The following is a 25,591-nucleotide window of genomic DNA, read 5'->3' on the forward strand; positions in this document are numbered from 1 at the left end:
GCCAATACGACATCGTCTTCTGTTGGTTACCAAGCCACGTAGGCATTTCTGGTAACACAATGGCCGATCTTGCTGCCAAGGCAGCACTCAAGAAATCTGTGACACCACTTCTTATTCCTTACAGTGATTACAAAGCCGCCATTAGATCTTATATCCGTGATCTGATGCAAAAGAAGTGGGACACCCAAGTTGGTTATACCCAATTGGGTTGTCAGTCCAGATTTGAAGAGGTTAATTTACGACGATGTCGTATTGGCCACACTAGATATACTCATGCGTACCCGTTGAAAGGTGAGGATCCTCCATTTTGCATCCCCTGTGATGCTTCTGCTTGACTGTGTTGAATTCTCCATCACAAGGGATAAGTATTTTACAGTTAAAACAATGACGGATCTTTTAACCAGCGTTAATTCTCATTTTATTATAGGTTTCTTAAAAGAAATTGATTTTTTGGTTGAATTTTGAATATTATGTTTCTGTAAATAGATGTATTTTAATGATTGGTAGTTTGAATTAGTGACTTGAATTGTTGGTGGCTGTACCGTCAAAGGGGGTTGAAATATTGTAAAATTATTGTCCTCCTGAGAGGGTATGTAAGTCCACAAACATCCACAGTAAATTTAAGTCTACCAGGTTTTTAATCGTAGTATTCGTGTTCTGTAGGTAGCAAAAGTACTGTAAGTCCCCATGGTCCCTAGTGTGGTGATCTACCTTCTGTTGTTGGCGATCTATAGTCTGTTTTTATCTTGTATTGTCTAAATAGTGATACTAGTTTTAACTTTCCATACTATTTTTAATTAAAATTGTGATATTCCAGTTGTTTTACTGTCCTTCGTTGACAGATTTTTCCACATGCATACATTTCATTTAAATGTTCTCGTCACGATATGGCTGAGATATTGCGGATGTGACGTAAAATATTAACTCACTCACTCACTATATATTAAATAACAGCCACATGCGATTCTTTTAATATGTTGTATTCTGTACACGTTTGTTATTATTCGTAAGGATTTAAAGGCATAGGTTCTTATCCAGACGAGTTCAACAGAATTTGAGTAGATGATCTTTCATATCGAGATCTATATCCATGTAATATTTAACAGAAAACAATAACTACTCATCACATTCTGCATCTATTTGTAAACAGTTCAAAAGAGGAGTAACGGCATGGAGATACTTGTGGGCAACCAGATGTGCTACAACTGGTCATCAACTCAACATCCTCCTCCTATAGCTAACGTCGTCTGCCGCCAGCCTCTGACAGGAACCAACGTCACTATACGGATACCTGGACAACAGAAATTCCTTACCTTGTGTGAGGTGCAGATATTTGGTATGCTATCGAAGTAGCTGATTGTTGATATTGGGAATGTTTATCAATTGATAGTGACACAGAGAATTTACAATTCAACCCCAAGTATAGATTCTGAGTGAGGGAGTGGGTTTAGTTTTATGCCGCACTAAGCAATATTTCAGCAATGTGGCGGCGGCCTGTAAAAATCGAGTCTGGACCAGACAATCATGTGGTCAATAGCATGAACATCGATGTGCGCAATTGGGAACCGATGACTTGTGTCAGCAAAGTCAGCGAGCCTGACCACCTGATCCCGTTAGTCGCTTCTTACGACTATCATAGTCGCCCCTTATGGTGAGCATGGGTTGCTGATGACCTATTCTACCCCGGATCTTCAGGAGTTATTTACTTTATTATTTTACACACTCTTATTTTACCAGTAAATGTTTACAACAATAGCAGTTTTTTTCTATATTATGGAATAATGATGGCTATTGTTCAATGCTGTTCAGTTTGTAGTAACGGGTGGTTTTCTGAAGAATGTGACAAACAGTGCCGGTGCCTTAACAGTACTGATGTGTGTGACAAGATCACCGGTCACTGTTCTAGTGGATGTTTTCCCGGATACAATGGTACCGACTGCCAAACAGGTATGGCATGAAACTTTGTATAAGGACCGCACACATAACAGGTAAATTGGTATTATTTCTGTATATGCATATCAGTGAATTGACGCCATGCATGTTGTGAATACTGTGTTAAAAACTGAAAGACACAAGTATGATCAATACCAGCAGGACACTGGTCTTTAGACATAACATCTGAGTGCTAAAATGCTAATGAGAAAGCACTAACACTACACTTTCTTTATAGTGGAGAGGTGTCACTTACCCGAACACTGATCTAAAGGCATTAGGATCTCGCTGGTTTAGTTAGGTGATAAGACAATGACAGACATAACTTTAGTATGCACATGTCGCAAATGAGACAATAACGCGGTGTTATTCCCAATTTTACCCCATGATTTGTCAATTGGGGACACCTGACTAGAGACCCAAGATTAAGAGTACAGTGATTGCGCTTGATTAGCCTTTGCGTAGTGGAATATATAGATTAAACGAAATATTTACTCTTGCACATGGGCATACGTGTATCTTGCATTCTGGATATAAGGTTTTCCGATGATAACATTCGAAAACAAATTTACATAATTCTTGACGAAATTATAAATTGTAAGGTATATCAAATGAAACCAACCTTAAAGTGTCAGAAAAGAAATTGATTTGAGAAATTGCTCCTGACAACAGGTCATCTCTCATACGATGACCAGAAAGTACAAAGTAAGGTGAGAGGCACACTGCCACCAGCTGTGTTAACAGCGGCAATCATCGTTACCGTTTGTGATTTCAAAGATGTCACAGTCTTTGGTTTGCAAGGTATCCCGGCGACGATTTTGGGTGGTGTTCCCTTTTCATCGATGTTGAAAGTAGCCAGGGGTGAACTTTGATCTCGCTTAAAGTTCTTAAAGTTCCGGCCATCTATCTAAGAATCTGTAGAGCTATCGGAAACTTAAGGGATGACCTCAGTCTCTATGTCAGTGACTGACCAAGATTAATGGTGTCCTGACGGGTATAACCATAGCCAATCTCCTCAATAACTCGGATATGACTGACTAGAAATGATTCTTCTTGCGAGGAAAACAGCGGCACGGGACCCAAGTTTCCAGTATCTACGCTGAAATTGAACAACAAAAGATCCCGACACCCCCGTTGTGGACCCGGGGGGACATTTGGTCCACCAACCCGTTTGCCGTGGGTTGCGGCCCTGTGTCGGTGAAGGATTACGTTCCGGTGCCCTTCTGGTTGAGTGTGCAAAAAGGCAGCAAGCCACCAATCTTGTGAGCACTAAATCTTTTGTCGGCATTCCAGTTACGATCTCGGCTCACAAAACACTTAACACGAGCAAAGGTATTTGTCAGGGACCGTGAACGTGTGTTTGCTGACATGTCAGAACTTGACATCGCCTCAGAGATGAAGGAGCAAGGTGTCCTTTTTGTCAAACGTTTTACAACCCGTAGAAATAATGCTACTGTCAACACAAGCACATTTTAATTTTGTTTTCTTTCTCTTCTCCAAATGTTCCAAAATCACTGAAAGCAGGATCATCAACGTTGAAATGTACATTCCAAACCCTCTTCGATGTTTCAAATGCCAAAAGTTCGGCCATGGGGTTAATAACTGCACATTGTCTGTTGTTTGTGCTCACTGTGGTGAAAAGACACATACAACAGAAGATTGTGACAGTAACGTTAAGAAATGTACAAACTGCACTGGTGCCCATTCATCCTTTTCTAAACAATGTCCTGTCTGGAAGTATCACATGGAGATCAACAAACTAAAATTCACCCGAAACATTAGTTTTGCAGATGCCAAAAAACTGGTCCAAAGTTCTGAACCTAAAGAAAGCTATGGTTCTATAACTTAAACACCGTCATAAGCAAGTATAACAAAATCAACCACAAGCTGTCAAACTGACTTGACGTGGATTACATCAGAAGCTCCTCTGATTTCTTCACCTTCACCTTCTTCATCTACTCGAACGCCAGAGTCACATTCGTTTCAAATCCAATCACTAGCATCCTCTGATCATGAGGCATCTTCTCAGTCAACTCCAAAAGCTTCGGAAACCGTTAAAACTAAATCTAAAAGGCCAGATCCTTTGAAACAACTAAGTGGCAGAGCCCCGAAAGGGTCACAGAACAAAATTCAGTTGTTTAATAAATATGGGTCACTTGAAGACGGACGTTTCTGGAAACGTCCTTTCTAGGGCACATAGCTTGTCGCCCTCCAAAAGAGGGCGGGGTAGATCCCCAACAAATCCTCCCAGAAGATAGTTTATTGCAATAATATTGTACAGTGGAACTGCCGAGGATTGAGGACTAATTTACATGAAATACAGCTATTAGTCCAACATTTTACACCTTCGGCGATATGTCTCCAAGAGACATATTTAAAACAAACAGATATATTTGACCTTCGTCATTTTAATGCATATCATACTTTTTCACCTCCGGGTGATAGAGCCACTGGCGTGTCATCCATTCTAGTCAGACAAAACGTTATTCAAAGACCTGTTCCACTTAATACTAATATGCAGGCTGTTGCTGTGAGAATTACTTTACATGTAGCGTTTACGCTATGCTCTATATTTCTATGCTCTATATTTCACCGTCTTCGACGTTTGCCAAAACTGATTTTCAAGCCTTATATGACCAACTCCCGAAGCCCTGTATTATAATGGGAGATTTATATGGCCACAACCCACTCTGGGGTAGTGTAACTACAAACACTAAAGGTAAGTTGTTGGAGGACTTTTGTTCTGACAACGATTTATGTATTTATAATGATGGTTCCAACACATATTTACACCCCGGGACAGGGACTTATTCTGCTCTCGACTTGTCACTCACAAATTCAGAACTACTTAGTGAATTCGAATGGTCAGTCCACGATGACCTCTGTGGAAGTGACCATTTTCCTACTATATTAAAAGCTGTAACTCCATCTGATGTTCCTCCATCATCAAGACGAAATTTTAAAAAGGCTAACTGGGCTTTATATGAAACAATTTGTGCTGAAAATCTTAATCCTGAACGTTTTATTGACGTTCCTGATTCTATTAAATGCTTTTCTGATGAACGGAATTCCATAGCTGATGAGTGTATACCAAAGTCCTCTGCAGTTCCACATATTCGAAAACCATGGTTCAACGATGACTGCAAACAAGCTAGGAAGGCAAGGAAAAAAGCAGAACATTATTTCCGTCGCCATCCTGTGGTGCATGATTTAAATAAATTTATAATTTTAAATGCTAAAGCAAAGCGTACATTCAAACAGAACAAACGCCAGTCTTGGCAAAATTATGTACCCAAAATAAACTCTCGGACACCTGTGTCCAAGATATGGAACATGGTAAAGGTACTAAATCTACGGTCCATCATCTTAAACATGGAGATCAAGTACTTACCGATAAATCAGATATCGCTTGCTAAACACTCTTCCTCTTCTAACTATTTACCTAAATTCCAGCAGTATCAAAACCAACAAGAAAAGAAAACTATTAATTTCAACTCAGATAATGGGGAAGATTATAATGAATTTTTTTCTATTCATGAACTCCATACTGTTCTTGATCAAGCTCATGATACAGCTACAGGAGGTGATAACATACATTATCAACTCTTACCAGAACTTACCTGAATCCTGCCTAGAAACTCTACTAAATATTTTTGATGATATTTGGACATTGGGTAACTTTGCTCCATCATGGCGTGACGCCATAGTAGTACCCATACCTAAACCTGGACGTGATCATACGGATCAGTCCAATTATCGTCCGATTTCATTGACAAGCTGTTTTGCAAGACCATGGAACGCATGATAAATAATCGACTTGTTTGGTATTTGGAAACTGATAACCTTATCACCGATATACAATGTGGTTTCCGGAAACACAGAAGTACAGTCGATCACTTAGTTCGTTTGGAATCATTTGTAAAAAACGCATTAATTAACAAGCAACACACTGTGTCTATCCTTTTTGATCTTGAAAAAGCATATGACACTACTTGGAAATATGGCATTTTACGAGATTTACATGACTTCGGTTTGCGAGGTCGTTTGCCTGAATTTATAGTCAATTTTTTAAATAACAGACAATTCCAGGTCCGTGTGGGTTCTACCCTGTCTGATCATTACAATCAGGATTAGGGTGTTCCACAAGGCAGTATTTTGTCTGTCACTCTTTTTAGCATCAAGATCAACAGTTCATCTAAAGTTGTAAACGATTCAATTGATGGATCGTTATTTGTGGATGATTTTAATATTTCTTGTCGTGGTAAAAATATGCATACCATTGAACGGCAATTGCAGTTGTGTTTAAACAAGATTAATAAATGGTGTCTTGAAAACGGCTTTAAATTTTCTAAATCGAAAACTAACTGCATACATTTTTGTCGAAAATACAAACCACATAAAGACCCTGAACTATCTCTAGATGGGACGGCCATTAAAGTTGTGAAGGAAGCCAAGTTCTTGGGTCTTATCTTTGATTCACATTTAACGTTTTTACCACATATTAAATCACTTAAAACTAAATGCCTGAAAGCACTTGATCTGTTGAAAGTGGTTTCAAATTCTAAATGGGGAGGGGATCAAGCTACCCTTCTCCATCTATATCGATCTCTTGTGCGTTCAAAACTTGACTATGGCTCCATTGTCTATGGTGGAGCCTGCAAAAGCAACTTAAAACTATTAGATTCAGTCCATCATCAAGGTCTAAGACTTTGTCTTGGCTCCTTTAGAACTTCACCTGTTGACAGCCTGTATGTCGAGGCTGATGAACCATCTCTTGAGCAGCGACGTATAAAATTAGCTTTACAGTATGTAACAAAGCTATATTCAAATGAGTCAAACCCTGCATATAACTGTGTCTTCAATCCTCTGTATGACGATTTATACAATAACAAATCTTCTCTTGTTCCGCCTCTTGGTTTAAGAATAAAACCACTTATTTCTGCTGCCAGCATTAAGCTGGAAAACATAGCTCCTTCCCGTCTTCTTTCTTCTCCTCCTTTGCAATTGGTTATGTCTAACATGAACATCATTTAAAAAATCAGAAACAAATGACATACAATATAAACAAGAATATCATCAATTAAAACATAAATATAGCAATTACAAACCCTTATTTACAGATGGGTCCAAGAACGGTGGCGCTGTGGCTTGTGCCACTGTCATTGGATCCAGAACAATATCTTCTAGATTACCAGACAACAGTTCTATTTTACAGCAGAACCTAACGCCATACTAACAGCTCTTAAATATATTCAAAGACACCCTAAACGTAAACAATATATAATCTATTCAGACTCTCTTTCTTGCCATCAGGCTATTAAAACATCTCTTGTAAACATCCACTTTTAATTGAAATTATTGAATTGTATAATAATCTTGCTACTAGCCAATACGACATCGTCTTTTGTTGGTTACCCAGCCACGTAGGTATTTCCGGTAACGCAATGGCCGATCTTGCTGCCAAGGCAGCACTCAACAAATCTGTGACACCACTTCTTATTCCATACTCTGATTATAAAGCTAGCATTAGAACCTACATCCGTGATCTGATGCAGAAAAAGTGGGACACCCAAGTAGGCAAATAAATTACATGAAATAAAACCGTATATTGGGTTGTCAGTCCAGATTTGAAGAGGTTATTTTTAGACGATGTCGTATTGGCCATACTAGACACACTCATGTGCACCTTTTGAAAGGTGAGGATCCTCCGTTTTGTATCCCTTGTGATGAGAGAGTCACGGTCAAGCATATCCTGCTTGACTGTGTTGAATTCTCCATCACAAGGGATAAGTATTTTACAGTTAAAACAATGAAGGGTCTTTTTACCAGCATTAATTCACATTTAATTATTGGTTTTTAAAAAGAAATTGAGTTTGTGATTGAATTTTGAATATTATGTTGTGTAAATAGATGTATTTTAATGATTGGTAGTTTGGATTAGTAACTTGAATTGTTGGTGGCTGTATCCTCAAAGGGGGTTGAAGTATTGTAAAATTATTGTCCTCCTGAGAGGGTACGTAAGTCCACAAACATTCACAATAAATTTAAGTCTACCAGGATTTTAATCGTAGTATTCATGTGATTTTAATTTCGGCTAACTTTTCGTACAATTGCGTCAGCTGAAGGGATGGTGTAAATCCAACTAGGGTCCATGTAGGTAGCAAAAGTACTGTAAGTCCCCACGGTTCCTAGTGTGGTGATCTACCTTCTGTTGTTGGCGATGTATAGTCTGTTTTTGTATTGTATTGTCTAAATAGTGCTATTAGTTTTAACTTTCCATGCTAGTTTTAATTGAAACTGTGATATTCTAGTTGTTTTACTGTCCTTCGTTGACGGGTTTTCATAATGTATATATGCTCTTTTTCATTGTTGAATGTTCTCGTCACGATATGGTTGAGATATTGCCGATGTGACGTTAAGTATTAACTCACTCACTCACTGTTAGCAATCTATAGCCCATTTTTATCTTGTATTGTCCTCTATAGATAAATTGTTTTAGGTATAGTTACTAGTTTTATATTCTCATTTGTGATATTCTATTTGTTTTACTGTCCTTCGTTGACAGGTTTTATAATAGGCATATACTTCACTTCAGTATTAAATGTTCTCGTCACTATATGGCTGGGATATTGCCGATGTGACGTTAAATATTACCTCACTCACTCACAAAAGATCCGTAGGAGTAGAAACCGGAGCCCCCACCTAGCTGCTGTTCGGACACAGTTTCTTCTACCACCAGTCGATAAGCAGTGTATAGGTCATCTGTGGTTTAATTTGATCTAAGCGGACCACGCACGGTTACAGTTGTCTGAAAGGATGCAGGGGAAACGTGTGAGAAATTGTTTAACTTTACTGACAACTGGATACGGATGGTTCTAATAATGTGTCCGTAGTTTTTAATCGAGCGACATCCTACGTCACAAGTCACGTGATATAATGTTGACAAACATCATCAGCTAGCAGACGATACAAACGAAGATTGAAACTCGGCTCATTTACCTTGTGTACATAGAGACATAGCTTTATTATGGCGTAAAATAAAGTATTAAGAAGATTCATGTGATTATTACATACACCTATTTTTGGTTATTCTTACCTTCCTTAACTCCATTCTTGACATCTTTCTTCACGGAGCGTGTTATAATGGTTGAATGGAGACAAAAACTCAAGGGACCAATGTGAGTGTTGATGCCATCATATGACTGAAAGGTGCAGGAAAGAAGGTCATGTTTGTCAGCTTGCAGATGACGATATCTGATTACGAAACTGTGTTAGATTGTACGTTTCTTTGTGCAGTGTGTCCTAATGGTACATATGGTAACAACTGTTCCTCCAAGTGCGGCAACTGCCTCAGTGAGGACGTCTGTGACAAGACAAACGGAACCTGTCCTGGAGGATGTGAAGCAGGGTGGATGAACGGTACATGTATGCAGGGTAGGTTTGTATGAATCTAAGTATGAAAAGTGAAAGTTCGTATAAATACGTTTACACAAAGAGGATATTTGTCTACAGTGTCAGTGACTAGGTACGATGACATAAATTGACTAGTATATGATGATAAATGTATATTGGATGGGGTAAGTGATTACGGCGTGCGTTCATTATGTTCATGTGTTTGCAGCATGTCCAGATGGTTCCTATGGCACTAACTGTTCCTTACAGTGTGGAAACTGTCTGGGTGGTCCCAACTGTGACAAGACAAACGGAATCTGTTCCAACGGATGTGTGCCAGGATGGATAAATGATACCTTTTGTCTGCAACGTGAGTCACGATGTTGATGTTCACGAGTTTGTGTATATTTCTTGTCAAAACTCATATACGCCTTTAATATATAGGCAGTGTGTCAAACGTACAAGCGTGGAAATTACGTAATTGGTGACAGTCGTGTTAAGGAAAATGGAACATGTCCACACACGGATGTACGGCATAATGGTTGAATGGCGGCACAAACAAAGTGAGTGCTGATGTCATCTTATGAATGAATGGTGCAGAAAGAAGGTCATGTTTGTCTTCTGGCTGGTAGCTATTCACCAAGTCAGATGGTCTCTATAGCAGCGACTGTACCTCCGAATGTGGAAACTGACATCTGTGAAAGGCAATTATATCTTTTGGATGTGTCTTAAACATGAGTCGCAATCATATGAAATGGATATCAGGTGGTGCAATAATATTGTTAACATACTCAAAAGCAACACGTATTTGTAAAGTCAACATATTCATTCAATATTGTGTGATATTGATTCATATTACCCACGTGGTCAACGAGTTGGTAGTTGCATACTAATCCTGTTCGTCACAACTTGACCTGAGATTCTAACGATTTGATTGGATAACCAATGAACTCTCAGTTACGTTGTGACTGACCTATTTTTCCATTCATAGCAAACACGTGAATCCATTCATTCTACAACTTATATGCAAACATTGTGAACATTGCCGTGTCGCTGTTTAATTGTGAATCGAACTGAAACTCTATATCCGTCAAAAAACCCACTGATGTTAGCTGAATGAAGCAACTGCAAACGAAGAAACGGGGTGCAAAAGAGTAGTTTAGAGTAGAAGGCTGTACGAGGCGATGACCACTGACATGAATCGTTACTCCGGTTTTTCGATCGGCAGACGTAGTGACGTCATTATACCACAGTGTGACGTGGACAACAGTAGAACATTCTTCTGCAACGTCTTTCTGAAACCAGTTTCGGTGGGAAACCATACAATTGCAAAAATATGCTATTTTGTCAGTTTAATACATTCAAATATCGTGCAGTATTCTCTATATCCGCCTTTGTTTATGCAGCATGCAACAATGGTTCATATGGTATTAACTGCTCCTCCGAGTGTGGAAACTGTATGTATGGCGTCAGCTGCGATAAGGCCACGGGGACATGCCCTGACGGATGTGCAGCAGGATGGGTTAATGACGACAAATGTCATCAAGGTGAATATGTCTGAGGGTATATGCATCTAATGATACGACAAACAGAACATGTCCAACTCAGTGTTGTGTCTCCAGCGTAAGTTATGATGCTACTCTATACGACATAAGCTAAATAACTATGTACTATTTGTTTGTGTGAGCTGTCCTGTCCAGGGTGTGTGCAGCAGGATAGGTGAATGACGTGTGATCATGATATCATATATGTTATATATATAGAGAGAGTCACATCTCTTTCTGAGACTGTGTTACGAGTTGAAACTGTATACGTCATTACAAAATTTGACTCAAATCAAGCTTATCAGTAAATCAGTACATATCCACACGAAAATAATACATAATTAGCAAATTATAATGCAAAAGCGTTATGTCTTCAACGTAAGTAATGAATCTACTCTAGTAGTAGTTTTTATTAATATACCTATATTTCATCTTTACTAGTGTTCAGTACCAATACGTTCACCTTATCACATAACAAAACTATTCATCGACATATATACATATGGAAATTAATTAAGCAACACCAAATTCAAAGACACATAAAAACTTAACAAAGTTTAACGAAGTAATTTTGATGATTGATTATTCAATTTTGATGTATTGACATACAGCATGAGCTTTTCATGGGTTGATATGACGCGCGTGAAGCTTGCACAGCGCACGTGCATTGCTTTAACCTCAACTTTCGAAAAATGCACTTTTTCCCTGGGGTGTTTACAAGCGCAGGTTGTCGATTGCATTCGGTTTTTCATTCATTTCAATGTCATGGCACGTAGGAAATTATCAGAGGCCACTCGTTGGCAAATAATCGGCATGAGGAATGCTGGTATGTCTCTAAGACAAATCGGGACTCAAATCGGACGACATCATTCCATAATTTCAAAACTTTTGAAAAAATACCGGGCCACTAATGAAGTTAAAGACCTGCCTAGACCAGGAAGACCCAGGAAGACCACAGTCCGGGAGGACAGAGCTTTACTGAGACTTGTACGGCGCAGGTCCTTCGACTCGAGCTCTCGGTTGAGACAGGAGTGGCTTCCAGGGAGACCCATCTCGAACAGGACTGTTCGGAATCGTCTGAAAGCTGCAGGATACCGGGCAAGGAGGCCAATCAAGCGACCCAGACTGTCTCCAGCCCATAAGGCAGCCCGACTGGCCTGGTGTAATGACCGTTTGCACTGGAACATTGCCTCTTGGAGGAAGGTCCATTTCTCAGATGAGAGCCGGTTCTTGCTGCACATGGTGGACGGTCGTACTCGGGTCTGGAGGCAGAGGAACACAGCAATGGCTCCACGGAACATCCAGGAGACTGTGGCCTTTGGGGGAGGTTCCGTTATGGTATGGGGGTGCATTTCCATGAACTGCAAGTTGGATATCATTACCATCCGTGGCAACCTTAACGGTGTTCGTTACCAACAGGAGGTTCTTGACAGGGCTGTGGTACCTCATTTTGAGAACCATCCTCTGGCAACGAGACCCATATTTACGGACGACAATGCTAGACCTCACAGGGCGCATGCTGTAAATGATTTTTTGCGGCAAAATGCAATTGACAGAATTCCATGGCCTGCCATGAGCCCTGACCTCAACCCCATTGAACATTTGTGGGACTTTATTGGCCGTCGTGTGAGGCAGAGAGACCCACCAGTCCATAATCTCAACGAATTGACGGCTGCCCTGCATGAGGAGTGGAACAGGATCCCCCAGAATCAGATCCGGAGACTCATCCAAGGAATGAGGAGGCGTCTGGAATCGGTGGTGCGTGCGCAGGGAGGACACACTAGATATTGATGAAAGTCGGTGTGCAGACTCTCAGATGACTGTTCTTTCTTTCCATGTGACATTTGTGTTAATACACCTGACAACAACGTCTGTGGATGAATAGTAAATTGTGTCCATTTTTTCATGAATTTAAGACAGTTTTAAGAATTTGGATTTCGTTGCAATAAAGCAAAGTCTTGATACTTTTTCCCTTTAAGTTGTTTGTCAGAGATCGTCTGTTGAATAAAAAAGTGTCAAACTATATCAACCCGGCATATTTTGATTGTCAGAACACTTCAAAGTTGCTCCAATAGAAAAAATTGGGGTGTTGCTTGATTAATTTCCAGGTGTATATAACGTCTACGCAAGAGAATACGTCATTTCGAATATCCACTTAACGTAACACGTGCGGACAATATAAATATTAGAATCCAGAATTAGATCCACATGGCCTATCAGGGACTATCAAAGAAGTCGATCTTGAAATCTAATCGTATTCCTTCTGTACACAAGTTGATATTGTTACCACATAACATTTTCAGCATGTCCAAATGGATCCCACGGTAATAACTGCGCCGTTCTCTGTGGAAACTGTCTAGATGGTGCCATCTGTGCAAAAACAAATGGAACCTGTCCAAATGGATGTGCAGCAGGATGGATGAATGATGACACAATGTTATGTGTACAACGTACGTAATGAAATTTTGAAAGTTAAGATAAATATTTACAGTGTGTATTTGACAACATGTTTTCATATATGGGTATTCTACTATGTTTACTATCTCAAGGTAAAACTTCCGCTGTTATCAAGTATATTTTTGCAAATGCCAGGTCAAAGTGAGATTTGGCATACGAAACTAATATTTTGACAGGAGGCAACAACAACACTCTCGGCACGGAGTTCTAAATGTTGTATGTAATATGAAATATGATTCGACTAATACTTGCGGAGAGGAAGACTGAATGGTCAAACCATATATGGACTGGGAATTTGTTTACATTTTATCTGTCCACTGATATAAGTGGTTTTTATTGTACCAATGAGCAAGCGGACAAAAGCTACTGAAAACTTTATACTATGTAGACAAACTTTTTAACTGCTTTTTAAAACAAATATACACAGAAGATATTAGATAGTATATCACCATAGGAAATGACATCGGGTAAAGGTTATTGCTAATGTCAATCAATCATCGTATTGTTTGGTTAATGTTTGGTTTTGTTTAGGAATTTAGACATTCTGTGATAGGAGCTGTGGTTTTGGCTTCCCACTCCCACCCCTTTCAAATATATTTCATACATTTAGCTTAAAGTGCGTATGCGATCTAAACTACTATCACAAGACGCCCATAGTCAATGTCAGCTGAAAACGCGGTTCATTTGCGTACATATTCATGCTTGATTCTGCACTTGTCTTTCTTACTGTCATATAAACATACTTAAATATATATTATCTGCAGGTCTTTGCACATAACAGCAAATGACGATACGTATGAAATACAAAGTGGCATTCCGTCTCTTGTCTTTACTGTTATAACCTGACGCCTTATGCCTATGCAGCTTTAATTTCGCCTTCTTGCAGTATTTTAGTTTGAGGTTTTATACTTTCAGAACAGTTCGTAGATCATTCGTTATGAACTTACAGTGTGGTACAATATATTGTTTAACGATTACTCCTTGTTCTTGAAAGGTCTTCCTGATGAAGGGTCCCCAGCCGGAATCGTTGGAGGCGTCATTGCAGCTGTGGTAGTAATAGCAGTTATCGTGGCCATTCTCATTTTCAGGAAACGGTAACTGCTCAATAACATTCATGAAGTCTTCTGACGCTCATGGATTGCTAGAAATAAGATCTTATGCCGAATAATCGTTCTTTGTGTTTGCAGTTGTTTTGATCAAGGAACAGTGTATTCACTGAAATAACATGTATGTTGGGTATTAGTTAATTCTGTATGCTGTTCAAATGTTTTCGGAATGTGTATATTCCTAATATCACATACACATTTGGTAATCTAACCCGCACTAGGGTTAATAAAATCTTTTTTCGCAGAAGAAAACGGAAAGACGAAAACGAGAGCGACCCCGTTCAACTGGACGAAATTCCCAAGACAGAAAATAGAGGTAAAGCAAGCTAACCACCTTTGGTTGTGTTTGGAGAAACATGCTTTGGTATGTTTATTTATTGCTGTTGTTATTCGATAACCGAGATGACATATCCATTATGTAATTATTATTATTTAACGAAAAACGCTATGCTTTTATTGCTTTCACATTCACACCTTTTTCCAGAAAGCCATAGACACCTTTCAGATAAGCCATCATCTAGTAAACCTGCCCCGCAGCCACCACCTGAAGTGGAGGAAGATGAGGATGCTGTGTTTTTGGTCGAGACTGAAGTTGACAGAGACAACGATGCTGACGCCACCTACTACAACTGGGTGCCACCTCACATTCGACTGGGTAACCTGAAAGAGTGTATATCTGAGAAGAAGGAAAAGGGATCATTTCAAAGCGAATTTCAGGTTTGTATGTCAATATATTATTTTCACATGCAAATATGGATGACGTACTTACACGAAACCAGGATTCAAATGTGCTTCTTAAGAATTCGTTAGCAATTTTCTTTATTTAAACTTTTTATTTTAACAACAAGGCTGCGTACCAGTACAGCTGGGAGTCATGTATCAATAGTTTCTACAAATGGGTCGTCCGATCGCTTTCTCCATTGGACTGAAATTTTCTCTTATTCTGTGCCGTCCAGATAGATGTAGGAAACACTGCAATGTGTGGCTGTATTCCCCCAGAAAACGGAAACAACAAGACATATACAGTAAACAGCACGGTACAATGTGTCATTCCGAGTGTGAATCCGTTCTTTGTGCATGTCCCCTGAATTATCTTGTACTACATATATATACCCATATGTGCCACAGACAATCCCATATGGTGCACGACATCCGCATGTAGCCGCAATCAAACCTGAGAACATACCAAAGAATCGTTTCCTTGCTCTGTATGCATGTAAGTACACTGATGACATTTCTAACACGATAAATAAGTTTTCTAGGATAGATTATTTTCCTTAATGAAGACATTAATTAAAACTGGGCTAATTGATCCAAACAAATTTTTGTTTGATTCTTGTTTGAAATTTGGTCATAAAGTAATAAGTTACGTATATAACCTATTCCCTTGAAACATTCCCGTACTATGGTGACGCTTGCGTGAACACATACCAGTCGGATATGGAGTCATAAAACCAATACTCTCATCAAAGTTTATGCCCTCTTGAGACAAATGATCTCACTTCACCAAATACGACATCTTAGAAAGTCATAGGTCATGTCATATTCCCATAACGTTTATATTTTTATATCAGATGATGCTTCGAGGGTAGTGCTAGCGAATGGAGAGGACTACATTAATGCTAATTATATCGCGGTGAGTTGGATAAATCTTTGTTAACTACTTCAACACAATGGCGAAATAGCAATAAGGAAAATATTGGTACCAACTATCCAATATATCTTTTTTATCTGATCATCTTTAACATCAAAGTTGAGATCAATTAATAAATGGAGTAGTGTTTACCTTCAGCTTAACTGTTTTGTATAACTTAGATAAATATCACATCCATATCATTTTCATACGGTCACATGTTCTAGTTACTGGTATCAGCACTGTGTATTTTATCGCAGGGATATGATGATGATGATGATGCACAGTACATAGCAACACAAGGTAGGCACTAAGGAGATAAACACCATCTGTTGACTAGTTTCCTGAAATATTCCCTTGCTTCAAATGCTCAATCATACCCGGAAACTGGCCAACACGTGATGTTTATCGACATTGTCAACAAAAAAGTAAACCAAAGGGTTTTACTCTCTGCACTCGTTTACATCGAGTACGGGTATAGCAGTGAAGTGTCTTCAGCTGGCCGTTACAGCTGGTTCCCATGGTAGCAGCTGGAGTTGCTCACTTGTGACGTCATTCTAACTTTACGTCACAATACGATTTGAATGACGTCACCACTGTTGATGACACAACAAATCATTTGTTTGCGACGTTTCTACGTTTCAATCCGCAGTGAATAATCTTGCAGTTTCCGTAAATCTAATACTATTTGATCATGGTTTTCAACCAGTCAGATTACAGAACACACTGACTTTTAGTTTACAATATGCAACTACATATGTTATATATGTATGATAAATGTATTCATAGATTGATTATGTCGGATGAACAGTGTGAGATGTTGCTTCGGGGAGCAGTGTGTAATACGTATTGTTTGCACCAAGGACCCAAGCCGGGTACAGTCCCTGACTTCTGGCGGATGGTGTGGCAGGAGGACGTCACACAGATAGTCATGCTGACGAGGCTGATGGAGATGAACAAGGTAGGATCAGTCAGGGGTAATTAAATTGCTGTGGAAAAAGATTAATACATTCTGCTTCGTATCACATTCAACCGAGAATTATTCTATCCTAAAAGTACATAATTTGTGTATGTTTTCAGAAAAAGTGTGAACAATACTGGCCCGATGGAGGTGAATCTAAAACCTACGGAAGCTGTAAAGTCACTAACAAAAATGTGTCAACTAGGGCTGACTACACAGTCTCAAAGTTTCTTGTAGAAAACTCGGTAAGTAAATATTCATGAAGTCAAAGTATTTCGTAAACCACATTTGACTACCTGAACGTATGACAACTTATACTGTTACACTTGTAAGTCCGGTGTTTACAGGGTGTCGAGAGAACTGTGACGCACTACCACTTCACATCTTGGCCTGACCATGACGTTCCTTCTGCTTCTGCCCTAGTCAGCTTCTGGAGACTGGTCAAACGAGGACACAAGCAGAGGGGACCCATGCTGGTGCACTGCAGGTAACGTAGAAGTTTACACATGTTCGGAGTAAATGTCCTATCGGTCAAATTACTGGGCAAAAAAAATGCCTAAAGATGGAAATGGCCTGTGGACCTATTCACCTCACCAGTCGTACAAATACGATATGGATAAGTTGCACCATGAGAGCGGTTATACTGATTTTTCAACGAAAACAACTCACACGGATTTCTGACTGACGGGTGTTTTCCTTTATGGTATTGTAGCGCGGGTGTTGGCCGAACAGGTACATTCATTGCCCTGGACTACTTGATGGATGAAGCTGAGAGTAAACACAGCATCAACGTCTACATGTGTGTTGGCAAAATGAGACTCAACAGGATGAACATGGTTCAAACAGTTGTGAGTTCTTGAATCTGAAGTGTATCTAATTTCTTGGATTCCAGCAGTCAACGTACAAATCGGTCCTCAACTTCATGTATAGTTATTTTCCTCCTTATATCAGTAGACTGCTCTCATTATTGAATCAGAAGATGTCTGAAGTTCGGACCTAATACTGAATATAATATATGCTATGAGTACAAAGATTAATATTTGAAGTGTGAATAATGCTGTGATTGTATATACGTTTTGTTCGATTCAGAGACAGTACCAGTTTGTGCATGATGTTGTCATGGAGGCTTTCAATAGTCGAAGAACATTGTACACCTCGTCTGAGTTTGACAAAACGTTTGGTGATGGCGACACGTTAACAACGTCCCAAGAGAATATGCTGAAAGAGCAGTTTAAGGTAAGTGGCTTTGACGTCTTTCCAGGGAACATTTCCTGGAAATGATGATTATTTTCTTTCCTATGTTGCTTATGAAACAATGAAACAATATTCGTGATGTGAACAATGTTTGATAAACACATATGCGTAACGGTTGCTTTGTTTTCTTCAGTTACTCCAACAACAAACATCACGTCTGGAAGAAGATGTCACCTCACAAGCACTGCTGCCAGAGAACTCCAGCAAAAATAGAAACCAGCTTATTCTCCCGGGTATAAACGTCTTGAAAAAATGTACAGTAAAGCTGAAGTGATAAAACCACAACTTCAGTGCAATCATCATGTTGTTCATCACTTGACTGTCTGGTCCAGAGTCGTTTGTTTACAGACTGCCGCCATATAGCTGGAATATTGCTTAGTGAGGCATAAAATTAAATTTACTCACTCTATGCAGTACAAACGAAACCGATTTCATTTGGAAGTAAATAACAATAAATATTGTTTTTATTTTCACATTACAGAGATTTTTGTGTATTGGCACAATGGCCAAGATGATCAACTCACCTCATGTGATGCAATGAACTCATTATGATACAGCATCACGTTATTCTTCGTTGTAGGAAACAGGTCCAGAGCCTACCTGTGTACCCGAGTTGAGGGTCGGAATGACTACATCAATGCAGTGTGTCTGCCGGTAAGTTGGTAAGGCCGGTAAGGTCAAACCGCAAAATCAGGAATGAATGACAGTTAAGCTGTATCATTTAAATCCTCCTTTTGTCATATGTTGTGGAACTAAAGATTGGTAGAAATATTGCCAAACTTCAGAATGACATAACTATGTGATTCAGACAGAGGACGTGTAGCTACCTAAATGATTACCTTCAAATGTTTCAGTCCATCCTTCGACCATCGACCATGATAGTCACCCAGACCCCTCTACCAGACACTGTGGTAGACTTCTGGAGATTGGTCTACGACCATGACTGCTTCACAATCGTCTGTCTGGATGACTCCCAGGTGAAATGTTTTTTACTCACAGACAGACGCATATGAATGATGACAAGGATTTTGCATCTGTTCTCAAGATTCACATACTAGCATGATCAGACCATATACTGTCACTAAGAAATATGTTATTGTTATCCCGTTTTGTCATCAAAATGCATGGGCATTTCATTTCAATCCAGGAGACAGAAGAAGTGTACCCCAGAGATAGCAAGACATTACAAATTGGACCATTCAGTGTAATACACGAGGAAACAAAATCGAATGGGACATGCTACAGCGAGAGGAAGTTAACGCTTGTATATGACAAGGAGGTTGGTTCTTTCCTTCATTTTCAGTTGATTTTGACTAGCCTGTAGGTTCTTAGTGATGACATATTTAATTTAAAAAATTAAACATACACACACATTCTATATAAGAAAGGATAACGCTTGTATGCAGGAAGGAGGCCGTCTCTTTCATTCCTTACTATTAAGTAATTGGTTAACGTGAACTGTGATCGGATGACCCGTAACACCCGGCTTTACCTTATGCTGAAATGTACCAACTGTTCCACCTTCAGTTGCTCCCGATCTATAGCCTGCTTTTACTGTGCTGAATTGTCCAAAAGTGTCCTTTGTTTTAACGTAACTTACTAGTTGTAATATTAACTGCGATAGTCTAGCTGCTTTTGTGTCCTTTGACGACAGGTGTTATAATCTAAACATATTCTTTATCAACGTCAAAATTGTACTCATCACGATATTGCTGAAACATCGCCGATGTGGCGTTGAATACTAACTCATTCACTCACTCACTGACTATAACAACTCTTACTAATCTCGACAGAAGATCTGTCATTATGTACTGACAATTTGATTAGAATTGGATTGGAAACCGAATGCTTGGTTCGTGACCCTGAAGAAGTGCTGTTTAGTAGAGATGCCCTGCCCGTGAGAAACAAGCGTACATGATTAGTACCTCAGTTTATCACGACGGCAAGTCCTTTAGTGATATTGTTTCAAATAAAAGGTTGAAACTGAAAAACTGTGAAAGCATGACTAGTATTGAGAAAACTGTGAATTGTGATAAATCGTGAAACATACGTAGGCACATTGTGTACACTGGAGATCTGCTGATCATAAGAATTTTGGGCGTGTTTCAATTCTCTACAGGACAGTGAGCTGTCAGTCACAATTTTCCACATCCGATCACCAAGCTTGATCTCCAACACTTCATCAATGCTGGAGCTGGTCAACGAGGTGGAGAGTATCATCAGCTCTGGTGACCAGCAGATCCTCATTCACTGCCAGTATGTTCTTTGTTTTTTCTTTACAATCAACCAAATATGAAACGAAAACCAAAGGTAAGAACCATGTGAAGGCGTTGTTTATTGTTCAACGCCGCACGTTGGCAATATTACATTATAAATAATAAATGGCGGAAGTGTCGTGGTTTGTAGAAGGATTTCACGACGTCTTGACGATGCTTAGTATAGAAATGATTCATATAAATAATATGTTACCTGTAATGTATGACAAAGCATGTTCAAATTGAAACCTGTACAACGCCAATACCAAATGAACATTTCATATGGACGGTTATATCTATTTCAAAACAAGTAATTTATGATTGAAACAATTCATTTACAAACTGAAACGCGTGTAGATGACATCCAGAGACGCTGATGCTTGAGTGATATACAGATTGCATATGTAGTCATGCATTTCTATGAATCAGTGACGGTGCCAACGTAAGCGGCGTGTTCTGCAGTGTCCTGAACATCATCAGCAGACTGAGGCTGGACAGAGAAGTGGACATCTTCCTCACCATCAGGGAACTACAGCGTATCAGACCACAGTTTATACAGTCCTATGTGAGTTCTAAGGCAGTTTCGTTTTCCAAGCAAGTAACCAAAAACAATAACGGTTTGGTTGTTCACGTTGTAATAGATTTAACCCTAACCTTTAACCTGTCATGCATTTAGTCTAAGTTTACGTCTGAAAGGTGCGGAAAGCATTGTTAAATGTGTAAAACATATATGTATTCACTGATATATGGTAGATATTGATCTTTCTGATATTTTTTATATCGTAATCAGTGGACATTTCTTTTTGTCTCTTGCAGGATCAGTTCAGGTTTTGCTACAAAATGGCGAAGGAATGTAACCGTACTTCAAACGTCTATGCTAATATGTGATAAAGAAATAGCAACCAAGTACTGTGGTCAGATATGGTCCACAGATAATGTCCGAAATATTCCTAATTTGAGAAACGTTCTTGCTTGTTGTGTCTTGATAAAGCATATATTCGAAAAAACTTTCTCGGACTCGAAACTGAATTTGTACGACTGAAACCAATGTACATCAACATTTAAAACTTGTAAATTCATTACCATTGCCACCTTATATCCACTGGGTGTATTTTCGATGCTTAGAATGCTCAGGAATTTATGTCATTACAAAGATAGATAGATAGATAGATAGATAGATAGACAGACGGACGGACGGACGGACGGACGAACAGACAGACAGACAGACAGACAGACAGATAGATAGATAGATAGATAGATAGGATATTTAAATAGCGCACACATCCATGCACTAGTGCATGCGCAATGCGCTGGTATTTTTCCCTCGATCACTGGATGTCAATCTCAACAGGACATCGTATTTCAGTCTCAACTCCTTGGGGAGTATACAACTCTTGCTTCCACTAGGCGCACCGGGTTTATTGAGGCTCTCTCACCCTAACGAGGTACCCATTTGACAGCTGGGTGGACTAGGGCACATAGTCACAGCACTTTGTCCAAGTTTACTGCACGTTGCTGTACCTGCAACTAGGTGTGTATGCACGTTTGTCGAAGTTGTGAAATAGGGTAACCTAAATCAACATTTTAGTACTTAATACTTTTTAATGAATGACTATTTTATTGTGAAGAATGCATCAAATTTGAATCGTTGTTTGTCATCTACACCAAAATGGAATATGTTCTTGAATATAGTCAGTGTCTAGGTGAGTTTACGCCTTTAACCGCCTCTTACCACAAGCATGGGTTACTGAAGACTAATTGTAATCAATTTGAACTAATTCTAAATTTAATTGTATTCACTTTTACTCTGTAGTAAGAGTAGGTATTCTTTTACACCGACAATATATAATCACATGGTTTTGTCTGTTTCTTTACTTCATAGTTTCTGGGTTATACAATTTGTGTAAATTTCTATTGCTTAAGTGTCAACGTATATTGCTTTGCTGCTTACAGTTCACTGCTGATAGCTTCTAATAAACACAAATCTAAGACATTTTTCATCTTTCCAACATATGTTGCCGAAACGGAGTAGTTTTGCCAGTAGACTCAACAAACAGTTTGGGCGTTTCGAATGTTTGGGAAGGTAATGGTTGAAGCATGTATGCGCTTTAAGTGAGTGAGTTAGTTTACGCCGCAGTCTGCATTATTCTAGCTATATGGCGGCTTGTAAATCATTGAGTCTGGTCCAGGCAATCCAATGACCAACAAGAGGAGCACCAATTTACGCAACTGAGATACTGTGACATGTGTCAGCCAAGTCAGAAAGCCTGACCGCCCGACTTTGTTGGTCGCTTCTTACGAGGAGCATAGACTAATGAAGACGTATCAAATACATATGTGTACATACCCGTCCTTTATCAATAGTTCATAAAAGGTGAAAGGATACACTATATAAAAGAACACAGTCCCCAACGGTCACGTAGGCATTGGTAGTAGCCTATCAAATTCTTCTTGAAGGGCAAAGCCTTAGTCGGAAATGATGTCTTATCTAAATGATTTATGTGCAGAAGGGCTATCAAGTATTGTGTACGATGATGCATCTGGATATCACAGACTAGTACCCACAGACTACCTCACGTAAGGCTGTTTAATATTCAGATCACAGGAACACTCTCGTCGCTGGTAACTATATCAAATATGCTCAGACGGTTTAATTCAGATTTGGATGTGTGTGATCGACACAATGTGTAGACAATATGAAGATATCTATTCACCTTTCTAAACAAAGATTGTTTAACAACAAATCGGTGTAGTTTGTCCAACAGTTTAACTGGGTCATATCATTGTCAGAAATTTATAATGTTCATTTGCTAAATGTCGACAAATATTGCACACTCACTATCCCTCCACATGCAAGACTATGCATGACTTGTACTAATCCAGCTAGTGTCCATGTAGGTACCAAAAGTAATGTAAGTTCCCATGGTCTCTAGCAAGCTGATGCACAACGCCGTAAGTACTATATGTGGCGATCTATATTGATTTTATATTGTGTTGTGTTCAAATGATATAAATTAGCAGTTTACCTTGAACTTAAACCAGTTTTAATTAATTTGGGATAATCTAGTCGTTAGAATGTTTTTCGCTGACAAGTTTATAAAAATGTATAAATACATGTATTCTGAGTATGTAAGTTTTGTCGTCACGATATAAAATATTGCCAGTGTCTCGTAAAATTTTAACTCACTCCAAATGTCCCATGTCTTAACTTTCTGTTGATGTCTTGGAGTAAACAAGTGACCCATACCCTCAACGACAATATTTTATGTGGAGTGGTGACTTTTTAAAGATGAATTGCAAAATATATGGCCTGCCGCCGAGCGTTACTCGACCCAGAAAAGTACATGTGTATGTCTCCAACAGTATAACAGCACGTGGACAAACACACAGACAATTACGAGTACACGCAGTCACAAATACGCAAACACATACACACACACACACACATACACACACACTCACTCACACATACACACACATACATACATACATGCACGTGTGTCTGTGTGCGTGTTTGTTATCTATTATACTTTCGCGACTAAAAACAGATATTGACAGGATGTATCCCCAAATGTATTGTTATATGTTCTGGGGCGTGTAGAAAACTACGTGTTTTCTGCATCCATTCATGTGTTTGTATGTATTTGTATGGGACTTATGATGCACCCACTATAACCGATGTGTATAATAGACTTCGCTGAGCAATATCCCTATTTACATGAACTGCCGTGGTGACACACTTGTAGAATGAATGCTAGAAACCGGTATTTACAAGCCAGAAGCAGAACGAGTTATGATTCAATCACGCGTTTCTAATGTTCCTCACTCAATTCACTTCCTTGTATCCTTTTATGTGTCCTAGTAACGACATGTGTGAGGTGTTGGTGTGACGGGTGATTGCCGACATTTTGTTCTTCGTTTTCTTGTCGTAATGAGTGGAAGCTCTTCAAAACAAAAGGTCATATGTGTTGTGGGCAACAATGACTGGTGGCTCTTCAGTGAGTGAATGTCAGTGAGTGAGTGAGTTTAGTTTTACAAGTATTTCATAATCTCATATTTCAAACACATTGTGGTATATACATAATGATAGTTGTGTACTTGTCAAACAGGCTTGTAAATATGTAAATTCTGTCTGCAAACAGGGCTATGTTTACACTCTAAGCCTCTTATAAACATCCTGCATGCAACGTTCGTGTCCATGATTGCATTATATTATTTATTGACATTCATTGTCAGACAGGACAAGCCATGTACACAGACTAGATGTGAAGTTCGCGTTTTTCCTTATACTGCACTGAAAAGAAAGACAAACATCATAACACGGAAGACAGGGACTTTTGTAGGCGCTTCTACAATTGTATCATCTGTTTTGTCAAGCAAAGTGACACAATGACGATCAAAACAGATACTCCTTTAAGGGGTACGATGGTGGCTATAAAGTGTAACACTTAACAGATGTAATACATGTCCTGTGTGGGGGCATATACTCCACTGCAATAGTTATTGCTACGCAAGACAAAACAACAAACACACGAACTCACACCAGACACATACAAATATAATGAAAAACAGAACATACAAATATGACAGAATGAAATATTCAATTCAAATATTTGGAACTAAAGATCAACTACAATCCAAACGTGCATATACCAAGGAGTGATGACAATTGTTACCCGTGTACACGTTGTGACAAAACGAGACATACAAATATGACAGAATGCTACAAATATTCAATTCATATATTTGAAACTAAAGTTAAACAATCCAAAGGTGTATTTATCTAGGAGTGTTGACAGTTGTTACTCGTTACATGTTTTAATGAATATTTGATGATGCCAATGCAAGGGCAATATACTGGTTCATAATGCATAATAAATCGCGCATTTAAGTCGTGTCACATGAAAGAGGCTAAGTTCAATAAATGGGTCATTGAAGCATGCAAGAATGATTTGTTTGGCCTGCTGTTTAACGCCGCACGCACCAATATTCCAGCTAAATGACATTATATGAGTCAACGGCTTCATGAAAGATCGCTTATATTCGTAAAGCCTTCC

The 25,591-nt window shown here is 39.1% G+C and overlaps 1 protein-coding gene across 1 annotated transcript; it reads left to right on the forward strand.

Moving 5' to 3' along the window:
- Positions 1-1,127: 1,127 nt before the first annotated feature.
- On the forward strand, positions 1,128-22,512 carry LOC137296863 (receptor-type tyrosine-protein phosphatase epsilon-like). Its single transcript, XM_067828740.1, has 24 exons — positions 1,128-1,336; positions 1,810-1,947; positions 9,229-9,366; positions 9,554-9,694; positions 10,731-10,871; positions 13,172-13,318; positions 14,320-14,419; positions 14,677-14,747; positions 14,916-15,148; positions 15,560-15,647; positions 16,006-16,067; positions 16,325-16,367; positions 16,928-17,025; positions 17,145-17,270; positions 17,373-17,512; positions 17,738-17,873; positions 18,115-18,261; positions 18,413-18,512; positions 18,860-18,933; positions 19,134-19,256; positions 19,427-19,558; positions 20,399-20,535; positions 20,964-21,099; positions 21,351-22,512. Exons 1-24 carry the CDS (start codon positions 1,171-1,173, stop codon positions 21,420-21,422), a joined length of 2,889 nt encoding a protein of 962 aa, XP_067684841.1. The 5' UTR covers positions 1,128-1,170; the 3' UTR covers positions 21,423-22,512.
- The last annotated feature ends 3,079 nt before the right edge of the window (positions 22,513-25,591 follow it).

The sequence above is a fragment of the Haliotis asinina genome, chromosome 9 (assembly GCF_037392515.1).
Source record: "Haliotis asinina isolate JCU_RB_2024 chromosome 9, JCU_Hal_asi_v2, whole genome shotgun sequence".
Taxonomy (NCBI): domain Eukaryota; kingdom Metazoa; phylum Mollusca; class Gastropoda; order Lepetellida; family Haliotidae; genus Haliotis; species Haliotis asinina.

Excerpts from the sequence above, each read along its gene's own strand:
- LOC137296863 (XM_067828740.1), top strand. The coding sequence starts at position 1,171 with ATGGAGATACTTGTGGGCAACCAGATGTGCTACAACTGGTCATCAACT. Across the intron at positions 17,874-18,114 it reads TGAACATGGTTCAAACAGTT|AGACAGTACCAGTTTGTGCA; the intron begins GTGAGTTCTTGA and ends TGTTCGATTCAG. Across the intron at positions 19,559-20,398 it reads CGCTTGTATATGACAAGGAG|GACAGTGAGCTGTCAGTCAC; the intron begins GTTGGTTCTTTC and ends AATTCTCTACAG.